Source organism: Schistocerca cancellata, chromosome 3 (genome assembly GCF_023864275.1).
Source record: "Schistocerca cancellata isolate TAMUIC-IGC-003103 chromosome 3, iqSchCanc2.1, whole genome shotgun sequence".
NCBI classification, from domain to species: domain Eukaryota; kingdom Metazoa; phylum Arthropoda; class Insecta; order Orthoptera; family Acrididae; genus Schistocerca; species Schistocerca cancellata.
Genome location: NC_064628.1, coordinates 590,791,417 through 590,810,232, shown reverse-complemented (window position 1 = coordinate 590,810,232; position 18,816 = coordinate 590,791,417). Strand labels below are relative to the sequence as shown.

Below are 18,816 nucleotides of genomic sequence, written 5' to 3'. Positions count from 1 at the left end.
CCCCCCCCCAAACCCTCCTACCCATCACAGTCTTCCTACATAACAACCTTACCCTGTCCCCACCAAGCCCTTGAATGTTCTGCTGGGCAGCAATAGCACATTTTCCCACCTATATTCTGCTATCCTTCCACGTCATGCCTCTTCCTCTTGCCCACAAGCCATCCTAGCAGATTACTACTCCATCATATGTAATGGCAGTTGGTCTCCAGTGCCCTGAGACAGTGGCTGTGTATGTGTGAGTTGTGCTTGTGTGAATATGTGTGTGTGTGTTATCTACTGCAGAAGGACTCTGTCTGAAAGCTTTAAAATTTTAGCAGTCTTCTTCATTGTGCCTGTTTGTGACTGAATGCCACCTCTATGTGGCGAGTAACAATCTATGCTTTCCACACTGCTGCCATTCCTTCCTGGACTTTCCACTGATTGACTTTTTTTTAGTAGTACTTTCAGTTCAAACTGTGGCTAGAACTCTAAAAAATGTACATGCATAGATAATAATACCTAGACTCTTCTTAAGCATACTTACTGTGGCTATATGTGCAGAAGAATGTTTACCATTATTACAGCACCCTGTTGATCATAGTTAACACCATGTTTTTACCCCGTCACTAGATAGTGATGAACTACAGACACTGGCTACTTCCTTTGCTATTTCAAAGCAAATTTCTTTAAAATTTTGTAAGGAATATCTTAAGAGCCAGAAAAAAAACTTGAGCTTGGGTCAACAATAATTTTTATTATTTCCTTTGTTTGGACATTGTTTTTGGTTTGGTCTTTGTAACTTTTGTTATGAGTGTTTTAGATAAATGATATTGTTATCTTTTACCAGCTGTCTGTTTCTCTTTTAACAACATCCATACTAATGTTATTTTGTTCTTTGTGAAATTATCATCTGTTATTGTTCCTGATACCTTAATAATTTTATATAGGCTCTGCTTTTATATCTTAAAATATTTATCAAATTCTGGCATTGTTGTAGTCTCTCTTTCTTTCTTCTTTAGGAATACTGGTATACCTGGGGTAACATCACTCTTTTCATTTCTGTTTTGTTACTTTCTTTTGTTTGAGAGGATAGCAGATTTCAAAATAGTTGTGAAAAACATAAATGAATTTATTAAAACCTTTTGTTCATCACTTTACTGTGATGTAACGCTTTCCATGTTACCTATTCAGAAAAAGAAAAAGGATTTCAGATTTAGTTTCACTGACGTTTCTAATGGTGGTTATTATAGGCCGATTTTTACAATTAGAGCATTCAAATTTCATATTAATTATCTTTGTATTGTGGTGCTCAAAACCTGCATTGAAATTTTCCCAGTGGAAGTGTGCAGTTGATAAATCCTTGGATATAATTTTATCATAAATCAGTCTACTTTAATTATAACTTTTCTTATTCAAACATACAATGCTGACACACACAGAAAAAAATTATCATCATCAGAACTTTTCAAGGATCTTTCTCTATTGAAAAAGTTGAACAAGGAATTACAAAGCTGTATAGGAAATATAAAGACAGAAAACTTGCTTTGGTTAGAAGATAAAAAAGATGCAGGTAAGAAAGCTGATGCAACAGTGATCTGTAGCAGGTAAAACTGCACCTAGTTGCTACAGCTTACTGTTACTTTCAGCTTTTGTCTGCATCTTGGATCTCTCATGATCCTGGGAATGGAGTGGCTGTTCATCACTCATATAATTCCTAATAATCTTTGCTTTTGATAGCAGGAATCTGACATTTAGGAATTTTATGTTTGTTTATGTTTTTCAGAGTAGTTCTGATACTTGAGTTATGTAATGTGAACTGATACTCACTATCCTAGTTTACCTGTAATTTTCAGACAGGATTATAAATTTTTAAAATATGGCATCAAGAGGCTGCAAATATTCAGCAGATAAATTTTGCTTTGTATGGCTATGTTGTCATTTTAACAAGGCAAGGCATCTTGTATGATGTGTGGTGATTATGAAAAGATTTGGAAATGCTTGATTTCATTTGTGAGCACCAGGGACAATATTTTATTGTATTTTGAAAAATATTTTTTACAATTGTTTGCTTAGTTATTGGACTTCTTGTTGCTGTTCAGCAGTCAATTACACTTATGTCATAAAAGTTCTTTCTTTTACACTTTGTCAGGATGGTACAGAAGTAAAAAAGAGATCCACAGCATTTGCTATCACAAAAATTTGGAGTGGGTGAGCTGATCACTCAAACAATTACTATTTCTGCATGTTGGGCCCTTCCACATGTCAGAGGGGGAAGAATGCCTCTGCTGTTATTTGGGAATTTCTCATCCATTGCTGCAGTGCCTCACTGCACAGAGCTATACCTCTGCAGTAGGGTGTCCATCTGTCCTGTTTTTCCCAAGACAGTCCTGTTTTCTTCCAAAATGTTCTACTGGCTTGAAAGTTATGTTAGGGATGCTCAAATGTCCTGATTTTTGTGTGATTCTGCTTGTCTAAAGTATTTTATGCTACAGGATGTTTGATTTGCAATGTAATGCGCATTGCGCAGGTATGTATGTATGCTATGAAGCACCACTGGTACAATTTGTTCTACAATTTTTGTTTATTTACTGTTCATGTTTTGCACTGTTGGTAGTAATGATTCATGTTCATTATTTCATCATGCCAAAACGAAAGTGTAATTTTGACAGCAATACAATAGTGAGTTTATTTTTGCACTGACAGCGGAGAAAGTGTAGAATATACATTTTGCAAATCATGCTTTGCTATTGGACATGGTGGAAAGTCTGACATTGAGAATCATGTTAAGATTGATAAGACTGAGAAACATTGCATGAGAGTTCAAACAAAAGTGCATATCTTAACAAAATACATAAAGGTGACAGAGCAGCAGAATTAATTGTAAAAAGTCATTTTCAATCATTTGAGTATGTAATGCAAAGCTAAACTTCTAGACAATAATACAGTGCCTGTGTTGTTCAGAAGTATGGTGCAATGTTCCTTTTGACATGCATGCATGTCCGAATGAAGAGGTACTGTGATGACTACAGCCATTATAAAATATACAAAATGTATTTGCAGCTGTGAATATGGACATACATCAGCTGTATAATCCAATGATGACAATGAAAATTCATGCCACACTGGGACTCGAATCCGGATTTCTTGCTTATCATGAGCGGTCACCTTACCCTTAGGCTATCTGAGCATGACTCATGGCTAGATCCAACTCCCATATGCTGCCAACCACGTGTTTGAAACCTGCACTCATACATTAAAAATGCCTCCCTGTACAGAAATACACATAAAGGAGGCATGACTGCAGGCTGTAGACACATACTTGATGACGTGGAAGTTTGGGTGAGGCTGTGAGCTGTGCTTGGATAGGTTAATGGTAAGGTGATTGCTTGAGATAAATGGCAAATCAGTGTCTGAGTCATGGTCTGGCACAAATTTTCATGGTCTTCATTCCATTATATGAGGGGATACCAAAAAGAAACTGGAATAACATTGCCATGGGCAGAGCTTTTGTAGCAGGCATTTCTGCTGCTAAGTGTGCATAGTGCATCTCACTGCCAGTTCAGTGCCACCTGTGTTGTCGGCCTGACTTGTTTCATTCATCTGCAGTGATTGATTCTGCTAGCACTGTTTTGTTCTCTTTTTTTATGATGGCGAGTTTAAGTGAACAATGTGCAGCTGTCAAGTTTTGTTTTCTACTCAGTAAAAACGCTGCTGAAACTATTTTAATGTCAAAAACAGCTTAAAACTTAAGTGTATGAGTAGGTTGCTCAATTTAAAAATGAAGACACATTGATTGTTGACAAACCTCATTCTGGATGTCCATCAACTGCCCGAATTGATGGAAATATTGAAAAAAATTTGAGAGCTTGTGCTCACAGATCATTGACAGACAATTGATCAACTGTCAGAATTTCGAAGCTTGGTTCAGCAAATTTTAACAGATTTGGGAACAAAAAGGGTTGCTACCAAGTTTGTTCCTCAGGTTCGGATCGACAATCAAAAGGAATGCCGAGTAGAAACATGTTGTACTTTGTAACAACAGCTTGAAACTGATCCAGATTTTCTGTCAAGAGTCATTACTGGTGATGAGTTATGATACTATGGTTATGACTGAGAAACAAAGCAACAAGCAAGCCAATGGTGACATCATCGTCACCCTGTCCAAAAATGTCGTCAAATCAAATCAAACATCAAAACAACGCTGATTTGCTTTTTTGAACCAAGGGAATAATTCATTCTGAGTTTGTTCCACCAGATTGGACTGTCAATCAATCTCTAATTTGGAAGTTTTAAGAAGATTGTGCAACAGTGTTCAACAAAAAAGACCTGATTTGTGGCAGACAGGAGACTGGTTCTCAGACCACAACAACACACCTGCACATACAGCCATCTCTGTTAGACAGTTTTCTGCTAAAAATGGCATGGTTTCATTGCCCCATGTTCTGTGCTCGCTTGACCTGACTCCTTGCAACTTTTTCTTATTTTCACACATGAAAAGGGTCTTCAAAGGACACTGATTTGACAACATTGAATAAGTCAAGAAAAAAATGAGGGAGGAGCTGTCAGCCATTTTTAAAGATGACTACAAAAAATGCTTTGAACAGTGGAAGCACTAGTGGGACAAATGTATTAGTTGTAATTTTGAAGTTTGAAGTATTTTGAGTTTCCCTGCTTCTTGGGCTTTGGGATAGTAGAGATTATGAGGCGAGCTATAAGAGATGGGTTTGGTCAAATTTTTTTGGGGTACCCCCTCGTACAGCTAATGGTTCTCCATCATCTAAACTTCTACATGCATTAATTTTGTCAGTACAGTTTGCATCCTGTTTTCTCACTTGATTATATTAGGTTTCTACTAAACTTTTTAAAATGTCCTCTTTTTTAATAAAAATGGAATGGACACTCTACTCTGCAGATATGTCAGTTATACAGGGTGATTCAAAAAGAATACCACAACTTTAAAAATGTATATTTAATGAAAGAAACATAATATAACCTTCTGTTATACATAATTACAAAGAGTATTTAAAAAGGTTTTTTTTTTCACTCAAAAACAAGTTCAGAGATGTTCAATATGGCCCCCTCCAGACACTCGAGCAATATCAACCCCATACTCCAACTCGTTCCACACTCTCTGTAGCATATCAGGCGTAACAGTTTGGATAGCTGCTGTTATTTCTCGTTTCAAATCATCAATGGTGGCTGGGAGAGGTGGCCGAAACACCATATCCTTAACATACCCCCATAAGAAAAAAATTGCAGGGGGTAAGATCAGGGCTTCTTGGAGGCCAGTGATGAAGTGCTCTGTCACGGGCTGCCTGGCGGCCGATCCATCGCCTCGGGTAGCTGACGTTCAGGTAGTTACGGACAGATAAGTGCCAATGTGGTGGCGCTCCATCCTGCTGAAATATGAATTGTTGTGCTTCTTGTTCGAGCTGAGGGAACAGCCAATTCTCTAACATCTCCAGATACTGTAGTCCAGTTACAGTAGCACCTTCGAAGAAAAAGGGACCAAAAACTTTATTGGCTGAAATGGCACAGAAAACGTTCACCTTAGGCGAGTCACGTTCATACTGAGTTGTTCCCCGCGGATTCTTAGTGCCCCATATACAGACATTGTGACGGTTGACTTTCCCGTTAGTGTGGAAAGTTGCTTCATCACTAAACACAATCTTTGAAACGAAAGATTCATCTGTTTCCATTTGAGCAAGGATAAAATCACAGAAATCGATTCTTTTAATCTTATCAGCTGCAGACAGTGCTTGAACCAATTTCAGACGATAAGGTTTCATAACTAACCTTTTTCGTAGGACTCTCCATACAGTTGACTGTGGAATTTGCAGCTCTCTGCTAGCTCTGTGAGTCGATTTTCCTGGGCTGCGAACAAATGCTTGCTGGATGCGTGCTACATTTTCATCACTCGTTCTCGGCCGTCCAGAACTTTTCCCTTTGCACAAACAACCATTCTCTGTAAACTGTTTATACCAACATTTAATACACCACCTATCAGGAGGTTTAACACCATACTTCGTTTGAAATGCACGCTGAACAACTGTTGTCGATTCACTTCTGCCGTACTCAATAACACAAAAAGCTTTCTGTTGAGCGGTCGCCATCTTAGCATCAACTGACGCTGACGCCTAATCAACAGCACCTCAAGCGAACAAATGTACAACTAAATGAAACTTTATAGCTCCCTTAATTCGCCGACAGATAGTGCTTAGCTCTGCCTTTTGTCGTTGCAGAGTTTTAAATTCCTTAAGTTGTGGTATTCTTTTTGAATCACCCTGTATTAAAAAAGTGAATGGGAAGTTGGAGATTCATATTTTTCAGCTGAGGAAAGAAAACCATATTGTACTAAACAGGAAGATCTTAATGACTTAATCAGACAGGTTGGTTCACCAAGTCAAAGAGTGAACTTCTGACATCAATATTGAAGCAGTGGAACTTTTTAGATAAAAGTATGCATGTGTCATAACAGAAAAAGTGTCACAAAGTTTTTTTCTAGTTTCCTTTCTTATCAAAATGACCTATGTTTCTGCCACAATGTGACTGGTCTGTTTGATGCTACCAGAATAAATTTCAATCCAAATGAGTGATGTCTGTTCATAGACAGCACATCAAATAGGCTCAAAGCTGTTTTATTTCGTAACGGGAACAAATAACCATCTCTGTTTCTGGTTCATTCAGTTCATTTAAAGGAAAATCCAGCAAATATGATGAATATCAATGGAAGGTAACAGAAAACTTTAAAATGCTGAGATTTCTGAATGGTCTCCAAGTGGTTTTGCTGATTTTCTCTGCTTTTTTTGGCTTTGGGATAGCAGAGATACTGGGGCAAGCTGCAAGAGGTGTGACTGGTCAAAGAGAAATGAATTCTGTGTGGAAAAAAAATGTCAAGTTGGAACCACTGCAGACCCAACAAAGGTGCTGATGGGACTGTTACAGACAAAGCTGGGCCTAATGAAGTAGTTTGTTAGAGGCCTGAATAAAGATTTGGTAAACTACAAATAACTGCTAGGCTTGTTTTGCAAACTATCTGAGGCAAAGATCAAGGTGGTGTGTTTGTGTCACCACAGGTAAAGAAGGTCATGCTATGCAAGGAATTTCCAAAGCAACGCTGGCTGAGAAGGAGAAAGTTGCTTGGAATTGCTTAATAGCAGTAGTTCAAGGAGTTTTGGGCAATTTGGGCAACTGTAAGCCCAGAAACTATCCACAAATGGTCAAGGCTATGGCGACAAAGTTCAGGGTAATGGGATGCAGGATGTTCTTCGAAGGCCATATTCTTGACATTCATCTAGATAAGCTCAAAGAGAGGGTTTTTTTTGCGCAACTACAGTGGTCATTAGCGCCCAGACTAAATTATGAATGCACTGTGAGGCACAATGTTAAAACAGCAGCTAAAAAGGACAACACTATAAAAGGCACATTAACAGGCAAGGGATTAAAAGGAAACAGCATAATCAAATGTCCTTACACAGGTTTGTCAAGCGGATAAAACGAAGAACGCGAGCAGCTGTTCCTAGGTCATCTGCTAAAATTTCATCCAGAGTACATGGCAGGCCAAGATGAATGCGCAGTGTATTAAAATTCAGAGAGGACACTAAAATGTGGCGTACCATCAGCACTTGCCCACATGGGCAGAACGGCACCGGTGCAGCTGTCAGCAGATGACGGTGGCTGAACTGGCAGTGTCCAATCCGTAACTGGCCAAAACGATCTCCTCCCACCGAGAAGGGCGTGAAGAGGTTGTCCAAGTCATGGGGAGAGGTTTCAAGGCCTGAAGCTTTTTGTCAGTAAGTGTAGACCAATCAGCATGCCACAGCGATAAAATGTGCTGACAAATGACCCTGCTACAAATCAGATTAAGGCACACAACAAGAAGCTGTCTGAGGCTGGAGGACCGCAGCCTTGACCGGACCATCTGCAGCTTTGTTCCCTGGGATACCGACATGGCAAGGAACCCACATAAAGGTAACGGAGAACTGTCGTCTGCCAGCTGCTGAAGAGAGCGTTGGATCCGGTGCACGAAAGGGTGAACTGGATACAGATCACTGAGGCTCTGGATGGTGCTCAGGGAATCAGAGCAGATGACATAAGCAGAATGTCAGTGGCAGCAGATGTAAAGAACAGCCTGATAGGGGGCAAATAGCTCAGCTGTGAAGACCAAACAGTGGCCATGGAGCCAGTATTTGAAACTGTGTGCCCCAACAATAAAAGAACACCCGACACCATCATTGGTCTTAGAGCCATCTGTATAAATGAAAATTGTATTAATGAACTTCGAATGAAGTTTGAAAGACCATGAGCGGTATACCAAGGCTGGGGTAACCTCCTTTGGCAGCGAGTTGAGGTCAAGGTGAACGTGAACCTGAGCCTGGAGCCAAGGGGGCGTTTGGCTCTCGCCCACTCTAAAGGTTGCAGGGAGTGAAAAATCAAGGTGCTGAAGGAGGCAACCAAAGCAGACTCCAGGGGGTAGCAGGGCAGAGACATACAACCCGTATTGACGGTCGAGAGAGTCATCAAAAAAGGAATGATAAGACGGGTGGTTGGGCATTAATAATAGCCGACAGGCATACCGACAAAGCAGTATATCACACCGGTAGGTTAGTAGCAATTCACCGGCTTCAGCATGAAGACTCTTGATGGGACTAGTATAGAACGCTCCGATCGCAAGTCGTAACCCCCAATGTTGTATAGAGTTGAGGCGGCGTAAGATGGACGGCCGTGCAGAGGAGTATACAAAGCTCCCATAATCCAGCTTTGAGCGGACGATCGACCAATATAGGCAAAGTAGGATGGTTCGATCCGCTCCCCACGATGTACCGCTGAGAACACGGAGGACATTTAGGGAACGGGTACAACGGGCAGCTAAATATCACGCATGTGAAGACCAGCTAAGTTTCCTGTCAAATGTAAGACCTAAAAATTTTGTTGTCTCCACAAATGGGAGAGCAACAGGACCAAGATGTAAGGACGGTGGGAGAAACACTTTGTAGTGCCAGAAGTTAATACATGCCGTCTTCTCGGCACAAAAATGGAAGCCATTGGCGCACTCCATGAGTAAAGATGGTCAAGACAACACTGAAGACAGCGCTCCATGAAACATGTACACTGTGCGCTGCAGTAGATGGTAGAATCGTCCACGAAACGGGAGCCTGATACATCAGCTGGGAGGCAATCCATTATTGGATTGATCACTATGGCAAAGAGAGCGACACTCAAAACTGAGCCCTGTGGTGAGCCCTGTGGCACCCCATTCTCCCGGCGAAAGGCGTCGGACAGGACAGAACCCACACATACCCTGAACTGTCGATCCATTAAAAATGCACGAATAAAAAGAGGGAGGTGACCGCAAAGGCCCCATGTATGCATGGTGCGGAGAATGCCCACCCTCCAACAGGTGTCGTAAGCCTTCTCCAAATCAAAGAACACAGCCACTGTCTGGTGCTTCCGCAAAAAGTTATTCGTAATGAAGATTGACAAGGTAACCAGATGGTCAGCAGCAGAGCGGCGCCTACGAAATCCACATTGTACATTGGTAAGTAGGCGTCGAGATTTGAGCAGCCAAACCAAACAAGAGTTAACCATTCGTTCCATCACCTTACAGACACAGCTGGTAAGGGAAATAGGTTGATAACTGGAAGGCAAGAGCTTGTCCTTCAATGACTTAGGAATCGGGACAACAATAGATTCACGCCAGCATGTGGGAACATGACCCTCAATCCAGATGCGATTATAAGTACGAAGAAGAAAACCTTTACTTGCAGGAGAAAGGTTCTTCAGCATCTGAATATGAATAGAATCAGGCCCTGGAGCGGAGGACCATGACCGGCAAGTGCACTTTTGAGTTCCAGCATCGTGAATGGGGCATTATAACTTTCATGATTCGAGGAGCGGAAGTTAGGTGGCCTTGCCTCCTCTGCCTGTTTTCGGGGGAGGAAGGCAGGGTGTTAATGAACGGAGCTCGAAACCTCTGCGAAAAATCGGCCGAAGGTATTGGAGACATCCTCAGGGGCCACAAGGACGTCATTCGTGACCGTCAAGCCAGAAACTGGTGAGTGGACCTTAGTGCCAGATAGCCGGCACAGGCTACCCCAGACAACAGGAGTAAAACTGTTGAAGGAGCTTGTGAAAGCAGCCCAGCTGGCTTTCTTGCTTTCTTTAATAACACGGTGACACTGTGTACGAAATCGTTTATAATTAGCACAATTTGCCATCGTAGGGTGGCATTTAAAGGTGCGTAAAGCACGTCGACGAGCACGTAAAGCATCTCTACATGCTGCGGTCCACCAGGGGACCAGTACACGACGTGGAGTAGAAGTAGTATGAATGATGGAATATTCAGCAGCAGTGATAATGACTGCCGTGAGGTGTGCGACCTGATTATCGCAGCTTGTGAAGTTTTGATTCTGAAATGTTGCCCTGGAAGAGAAGAGCCCCCAGTCTGCTTTGGAGATGTTCCAACTAGTTGAGCTTGGAAATGGGGTATGATGAAGGAGATGGATAACACAAGGGAAGTGGTCGCTTGAATATGTATCAGAAAGAGCGTACCACTCAAACTGGTGTGCAAGTTGGGTAGTACATATAGAGAGGTCTAAATGGGAATAGGTGTGAGTTCTGTCTGAAAGAAAAGTAGGGGCGCCAGTATTGAGGCAGACAAGATTGAGATGGTTGAAAGGTCTGCTAACAGGGAGCCTCTCGGGCAGGATGCTGGAGAGCCCCAAAGGTGATGGTGGGCATTGCAGTCAACAAAAATGCCTGCCTGCAGGTTGGTGTGCAATGTGATGGGATAGTAGTAGATATCATCCCGGACCAGCAACATAGCCCCTCCATGAGCCAGAATACCTGCCACAGGGGGTAGGTCAAAACGCACAGAGGCATATTGTGCCAAGTCAATTCGATCGCATGGGCGTAGCTTCCTTTCCTGGAGAGCTACTACAAGCGGACAGTGCAAGCGTAGCAGCAACTTTAAGTCCTCTTGGTTGGAGTGAATGCCACGAATATTCCAATGACGAAGTGCCATTCTGAGAAGAAAAAGAAAAAGGAGAAGCAAGAAGGGGTCACTTCGAAGGCCGCTGAGGGCCTGGCTTCGAGCGAGCACACATGACGCTATCAATAGGCGGAGAGTCATCGTCCATTTTTTCAATAGGTTTGTCAGCCACCATGTTTAGATGGCCAGGAGGAGGAGCTTCCTCTGCTGGTGAACGGCTAGATGTTCGGCTAACAGCGGTGTGGCCAGGCGAAATGGATGACGGCCTGGGGCGGCTACGGTTGGGTGGCGCAGGAGAAGAAATGCGCTGTGGCGGAGAATGAGAACTTTGCTTCCTATGAGCCTTCTTGGAAGGTCGTTTAGTGGAAGTACTGGTCGATGGCTGGGAGTTCGGGGTACGTAGGAAGTCTTCACGGGACAGTCCCTTCTTGAAGGCCCGTGCATCTGACTTCTGGGTCTTAGTCTTGGCAGAAGCTGATAAAGGTGCTTGTGTCTTAGGGGTGACGGGAGGAAGAGGAGACGGTGACTGGGCGATCTTAGCACTGGCCGAACGGACGACCATAGCGCTAAAGGTCAGATCGCATGTCTGCATCGACACCCCACTGGTAGGCCGAGGAGAGGCAAGGACAGTACTGTATTTCCCTGCAGGGAGCAGTGTGGGCTTCCTACTAGCAAATAGCTTGTGAGCAGCTGAGGTGGACACTTTCTCTTTGACCCGAATTTCCTGTATACAATGTTCATCCTTGTAGATGGGACAGTCACGGGAGGATGCTGCAGGGTCACCCTGACAGTTCATGCAACGAGAAGATGCCCTCATGGGCGTCCCTGCATCAAGTGATGCATTTAGCCGCATTAGAACAAGACTGGCGGGTGTGATAAAAACGTTGACACTGGTAGCAGCGTGTACGTGTCAGGACATAAGGGCGAACAGAAATAGCGTCATAGCCCGCTTTGACGCGCGACGGCAGCTGAACACTATAAAAGGTCAAGAAAAGTGTCCAGGTCAGTACAAGGTCACTGTTGACCTTTTTCATGACCCTATGGACAGCCGTCACGCCCTGCTAAGCGAGGAATGACTGAATATCCTCGTCAGTCAATCCGTCGAGTGAGCTAGTAGATACCACACCACGTGACGAATTCAAAGTGCGGTGAGCCTCCACATAGACAGGGAACGTGTACAAGAGTGTGGTCCGAAGGAGTTTTTGTGCCTGAAAGGCGCTCTCAGTTTCCAACAACAAGGTACCGTTATGCATCCTGGTACAAGATCTGACAGGATCTGTGCCCTTCTGAATAACGAAAGGGTTGACAGATGAAAAATCCTTTCTGTCCTTAGATCTAGAAACTACGGGGAACTTTGGAGCAGGCGGTAGTACTTTTGTCACTAGTGGCTCGTCAAGTTTCCGTTTTTGGCGAGAAGTCAAGAGAGAAGAAGAAGAGAAATCCATTGCAGATGAATCCCCCATGATTGCCAGTGTCTCCGAGGATGCGCTCCTTCCTTGTGGGGACCCTCTCAGAGGGCCTTTCCGCCTTAGGTGAATGTTTACACCTCAGGTCACACCTCCCGAGAAACAGACGGAGGGACCAATCGGCATGGTCGGAAGGTGTCAGCTCAGGCAATCACCCCTCCCTGGGCCTGGCCTTTATCAGGGGGTACATGCGTGCCTTACTAGTCTACCCAGGGTGGGGAATTACGCGTTACCCCGTCACCGGCTATGCTTGCAAACACGTGGGTCGGCCTTCAGGCATGCACAGGGAGGAAAGAAGAAGAGGAAAAAAAAGGGAGAGAAGGAGAGAAAGGACAGACTGTCTCAAACGCTGAGGCAGAGACCACAGGGTGGACAAGAAGGCAAGGAGAAGAAGGCAAGGAGAAAAAGGCAAGGTAAAAAGTAAGGAAGACAGTGAGAGAGGGAGAAGGACAAAGAAAGGAAACAAACAAAGGAAGGAAGAAACCAGAATAAGCGAAAAACCAAAATGACCACAAATGTAAGTAGTTGAACCGTCCGTCTCTGGATGCAGGTGCAAACTACCCCCTTGAGGGGGAGGGACTCCTTTTAGTCGCCTCTTACAACAGGCAGGAATACCTTGGGCCTATTCTTACCCTGGACCCGCAGGGGGGAAGCTCAAAGAGTACATACATATTGGCATACTCTTGAGAGCAAGGGGAATTCTTCCACCAAGATATACTGGATTTTGAACATTGTTGTCAAGAATAGTGTAATACCTAGGGGTCGGGCAATGAAACCCAAGGACAAAAACAATGTCATGTAATCCCCAATAGGTAATTACAGCAGCTTCTCTCTTGCACTTAACAAATCAAAATACTATTCTTAAATGAACTGTCTTTTCCATTAACACCAGTAAGTATATCTGTCTTCTTTGTCGTATTGTTAACTAACTACCAACCAACCACTAGTTGCAAAAATTAAATATGGATGACTGATTTTCTTTTTAAGGGTTCATGCCTGCCCTGCAGGTAATGTCACTTTTTCTGCCACATTCAATGTAAAATTCTGTACAGAATGTGAGTGCACTGCATTGCACAGATCTGACTGAATGAATTAGACAAGCTAACTTTTACATCCATTATTTTTGTTTGAGCATCTTACCTCCTGCTCTTCTTTTTCCTGAGACTCTCTTTTGGGAGTTGGAAACACCCTAGGAGTAAAACTAACATGAATTTTCCCGGGTTTTCTTGGTGCTGGCTTTGGTATATCACTGCGGAAAATTTTCTTTGAGTTAGCTTCTTTATATTCTTTTTCATCAGAAACATTTTTATTGTCAATGCATTTTTTATCTTTGCTTTCACCTTTTACAAAAATCTTTTGTTTAGTAGTCCGTTCTTTTATACTGTTCAACTGTTTTTCCTTACTTGCTGAAAAATATAGAGCAGTATTTAAAATTACTACACAAAACAAACAACCTTGTGTTCTTACTATACTGGAATGATGTCAACCTACATTAGGAGTCTTAAGCCAACATTTGTTATTCATTATTAAGTAGTACACAGTATCACATTTAGTTTCAGATCCAGGAGCTAACAAATTAATACAAACACTAAGGCTATAACCTAACAAAAATGTGTATTTTCTTTATAAGGAAACACTTTTAAATAATGAAGTGTGTATTTTTTATTTAATACTAGCTTTTACCTGTGACTTCATACATGTGCATCCTGAACCGGCATGTATTTTAAAAAATCCTGAAGCCTATTATCAGTGAGAAAAACATATGTAAAAGACTGAACGTGAAGCTGTCAAAATGGTGCAATGGTAAAGAATTGATGTATTTGTAAGTACAGATACAAATAATTGAAGTATGGAATATCAAAAAACCTGAATAGGGGGACAGCCTTGTGTTGTATTTAAAGGAATTACAAAAATTAAAAAGAAATCTTTATATACAACATTTGATGTTTTGCCCATAGGAGCCATTATAAACATGTCATCTGAGCTAGTGAATCACACACAAGCTACGTGGAGTTGTCTATGTGAGAAACAGTTCATCCTGAGGTTGACACTGAGAGCTCAGTGCATCTGTCCTTGCAATTTGTTGATGGTCATTGTGAAGCATATGCTCATGGTAAACTGCATGCATTTGAACTGGAGAGGGAAACTGTTGGGAATGAGGGGTATATGAGGTATGAAACTATTTCATCAGCTTTACAGCCCATGACAATGTCAGCTTCTATAATGTTCTTACAAAATGACAGCACTTAAATGTGAGTTCCATTGCACAGCTTTGGAGGGGCTAAGTTCTGAAGCAGCATAATTGGAAGACCCACTTTCAGAACAGTGTTATGTGTGGGGAGTCTGGATGCAGCAAGGGAGTTGAAAAACACTACTGGATAATTGATAGGATTGGTACAGTCCAGAACTGTATTTATGGATCAATATACCACCTCATTCCCATCAATTTTTTTCAAAATGCTCTGGTTTATAGCAGCTACTTAATCATTTGGATGTCAGTGTTGCTTGTTCACAAAACCAATAATTCATGTGACTTGTTGTTTGGGATACATCTCCACAAGTGATATGAATAAGCTCCTCCACTGAAGGAACAATTAAACAAACACTCTCTGACAAAGGCACTAATCCATTAAGTTTGGGCAATATAAGCTTGTCAATGTTTAATAAAATGTCCAAGAATTCTTGCACACGGGGATTGCCACCTTACTGAGCCCTCACCAAAAAGTGTTACAATAGTGGATGTTCTTCACTTAATAACTCTGTCAATGGCTCTGGTGAGTCTTGTATTCTTTCCAGGCGAACTTTGTCAGATGAACAGCAGATTCCCTTGGGCTCTCCATGCTACTTCAAAACATGGCAATGAGTGTATATTTCATTCATATAGCCAAGTTGAGAAAAAGTGATATACGTTATTACTGAATCATAGTCAAATTCACTTTTCTCTTCTTCTAGCCATGGCAGCTGCTCAGGATTGTACATTATCGACTTGTCATCATCATTGACTGAAAGCCTAAGAATGGCATCACTTGGTCAGTCTTCCTCTAACTGCAAAGGTCTCACTGGATTGTGTTAGTTGCACTTTCTATAAATGACTCCTTTCTTGTTTCAAGTGATGGTAGCGGCTCTGAGTAGCAGACAGACAAAGCTCATGATACTCATCTGTCTTCAAAAGCTGAATTTTCATGGAGACTATGCTCAGCAGACAAACGAAACTCCTGCTGCTCATCTGTCTCCAAAAGCCCTCAATTTTTATGGTGATTATGCCCAGTGAACAAATGAAGCTCATGTTGTTCTTCTGTCTCCAAAAGCCATGAACGTTCATGGTGGCAATGCTCAGCAGGCAAATGAAGCTTGTGCTGCTCTTTTGTCTGCAAAAGTTGCAAAATATCATGACAGCTCTGGTCAGCTGATAAAAAAAGCTTGTGCTCCTCATCTGTCTCCAATAGATGCAAAATTTCATGATGGCTATGGTCACCAGATAAATGTGCTTCTCTTTCCTGGTGCATTTCAAGAGAAAGTGAGATTTCATGACAGGTGCAATCATTGGCCAAATGCAGTTCCCATTCGGAAATGGTCTCTACAGATTGGGAAGTCTCATGGTGCCTAAGAGATCAGAGTATTATCAAATCTCACATTCTTCCTGAGTCTCCACACTTCAAGCTGCAGTGTGGTGAGATTGGCCTGCACTCAAATGACATTTACATTCTACATTATTCTCTACAGACTACAATGCAGCATTACAGGATATATTAGCATTCAAAGATGATTCGAATTCACAAGAAGTCTCTTGAGATTGGGATGATGCAATTCTAGAATACTGTGGTGCTACACACTCTTCATATCATCATTCACTTACTGTTCATCTTCTCAGACATGTTCATTTGGCTAAGAAAAGTTAAGATTATTTTCGGGAAGACATTATTACTACTCGACAAACTTATCGAAGATAATAGTTATATAAATTGCAGAATGAATTCTAGAATGACAAAAGTTAGATGAATGAAGACACTAATATGAAATCACAACAATTGCATCACTTCACTTATATCAATAAGACACGATGAAAACCTCTGAACAAATGCAAGAAAGTGATTTTTATTGTCAACTTGACAAATTTATCAATGATAATAGTAGCATCAATTCGACAAACTTAAAAGTAACAGTTACATTGATTCAAGAAAGAATTCAAGAATGTCTATGGATAAAAGGATTAAACTATTAAGATTATTATTCTGATGATATAATGTTCCCAAATACTACTTTTTACAGATTCCATCATTTCTATCCTCGTTTATTTAGTTTAGATGTATAAAAGTTCTGCTGTCCCAGATTTTTTCCTTCCAATATAATGAAGTAATCCTTACACAAAAAAATAAAAAAATAAAATAATTGTCAATTTTACTCCTTTTCATGGACAACTCCTGCTTGACCAAATATTAGATTAGGGCAAAATTGTTTTCACAAAAAAAGGAAGTATAAGCTTCTGTTTCCCTGTGTCTCCTAGGCATTCCAATTTCCTCATACTGAACCAGTGTAGGAAAACACTCTGTATGTATAGATAATACAGCTTCTAGGTGGTATATCAAAATGAAATATATATTAAATTTTAAGTTAGACATTGAACAATACACTGTGAAAACCGAATTCAATTTTGTGCAGTAGTTTTTGCGTGACGCACACACAAACATACAGATGGATGGGGGGGGGGGGGGGGGGGGGGGGGGAGCTTAGAAGAAGAAGAAGAATAGTTTTGGTTTTGGCTCCTGTTATAAAGATGCCTCATATTAATTTTTCTTAAATATTCTCTATATACGGACATCAGCAAGTAACAATTTTACTATATATATAGATCTGTGCTTCAGTTATATCTTTTATGGAAATTAACATTCATCTGTTCACTCATCTTATAACACAGATGCCAACATTAAGTAACTTGAAATGAGATGGAATGAATCAAGCCATACATGAACAAAGACAAACATTATCAGCAGTTGGTTCTGTTCACTTAATTGATGATTAAATATCAATATACTGCTATATAGTGTTTATATCCTGCTAATTCTATATATATATATATATATCCTCTCCTTCCCTCTTTCTTGACAAAGCAACTGTTGGTTGCGAAAGCTTGAAATTTGTGTGTTTGTTTGTGTACGGGAAAGCGCTGGTAGATAGGGGGAAAAAAAAAAAAACACACACACACACACAAAATTTCGAGCTTTCACAAGCCCCGGTTGCTTCGTCAGGAAAGAGGGAAGGAGAGGGAAAGATGAAAGGATGTGGGTTTCCCCCCTCCCCCCCCCCCCCCTAAGGTAAGTCTTTCCACTCCCAGGATTGGAATGACTCCTTACCCTCTCCCTTAAAACCCACATCCTTTCGCCTTTCCCTCTCCTTCCCTCTTTCCTGATCAAGCAACCGTGGGTTGTGAAAGCTTGAAATTTGTGTGTGTGTTTGCTCCTGGAATGACTCCTTACCCTCTTCCTTTCCTGATGAAGCAACCGTTGGTTGCGAAAGCAACATTCCACGTAGGAAAAATATATCTAAAAATAAAGATGATGAGACTTACCAAACAAAAGCGCTGGCAGGTCGATAGACACATAAACAAACACAAACATACACACAAAATTCTAGCTTTCGCAACCAACGGCTGCTTCGTCAGGAAAGAGGGAAGGAGAGGGAAAGATGAAAGGATGTGGGTTTTGGGGAGAGGGTAAGGAGTCATTCCAATCCCGGGAGCAGAAAGACTTACCTTAGGGGGAAAAAAGGACGGGTATACACTCGCACACACACACATATCCATCCACACATATACAGACACAAGCAGACATATGTTGTTGAAAGATAGGTGAGGTATGAGCGGCGGCAACTTGAAATTAGCGGAGGTTGAGGCCTGGCGGATAATGAGAAGAGAGGTTATACTGAAGGGCAAGTTCCCATCTCCGGAGTTCTGATAGGTTGGTGTTAGTGGGAAGTATCCAGATAACCCGGACGGTGTAACACAGTGCCAAGATGTGCTGGCTGTGCACCAAGGCATGTTTAGCCACAGGGTGATCATCATTACCAACAAACACTGTCTGCCTGTGTCCATTCATGTGAATGGACAGTTTGTTGCTGGTCATTCCCACATAGAAAGCTTCACAGTGTAGGCAGGTCAGTTGGTAAATCACGTGGGTGCTTTCACACGTGGCTCTGCCTTTGATTGTACACTCTCCGGGTTACAGGATTGGAGTAGGTGGTGGTGGGAGGGTGCATGGGACAGGTTTTGCACCGGGGGCGGTTACAAGGGTGGGAGCCAGAGGGTAGGGAAAGTGGTTTGGGGATTTCATAGGGATGAACTAAGAGGTTACGAAGGTTAGGTGGATGGCGGAAAGACACTCTTGG

The 18,816-nt window shown here is 41.8% G+C and overlaps 1 protein-coding gene across 1 annotated transcript in view; it reads right to left on the bottom strand.

Moving 5' to 3' along the window:
* The window catches only part of LOC126176447 (dynein axonemal assembly factor 4-like), a 118,946-nt gene that overhangs the window by 37,621 nt on the left and 62,509 nt on the right, over window positions 1-18,816 (bottom strand). Inside the window, exon 4 of the mRNA XM_049923603.1 lies at window positions 13,576-13,841. Coding sequence (XP_049779560.1) covers window positions 13,576-13,841 — 266 coding nt within the window. The remainder of the gene's footprint in view (window positions 1-13,575; window positions 13,842-18,816) is intronic.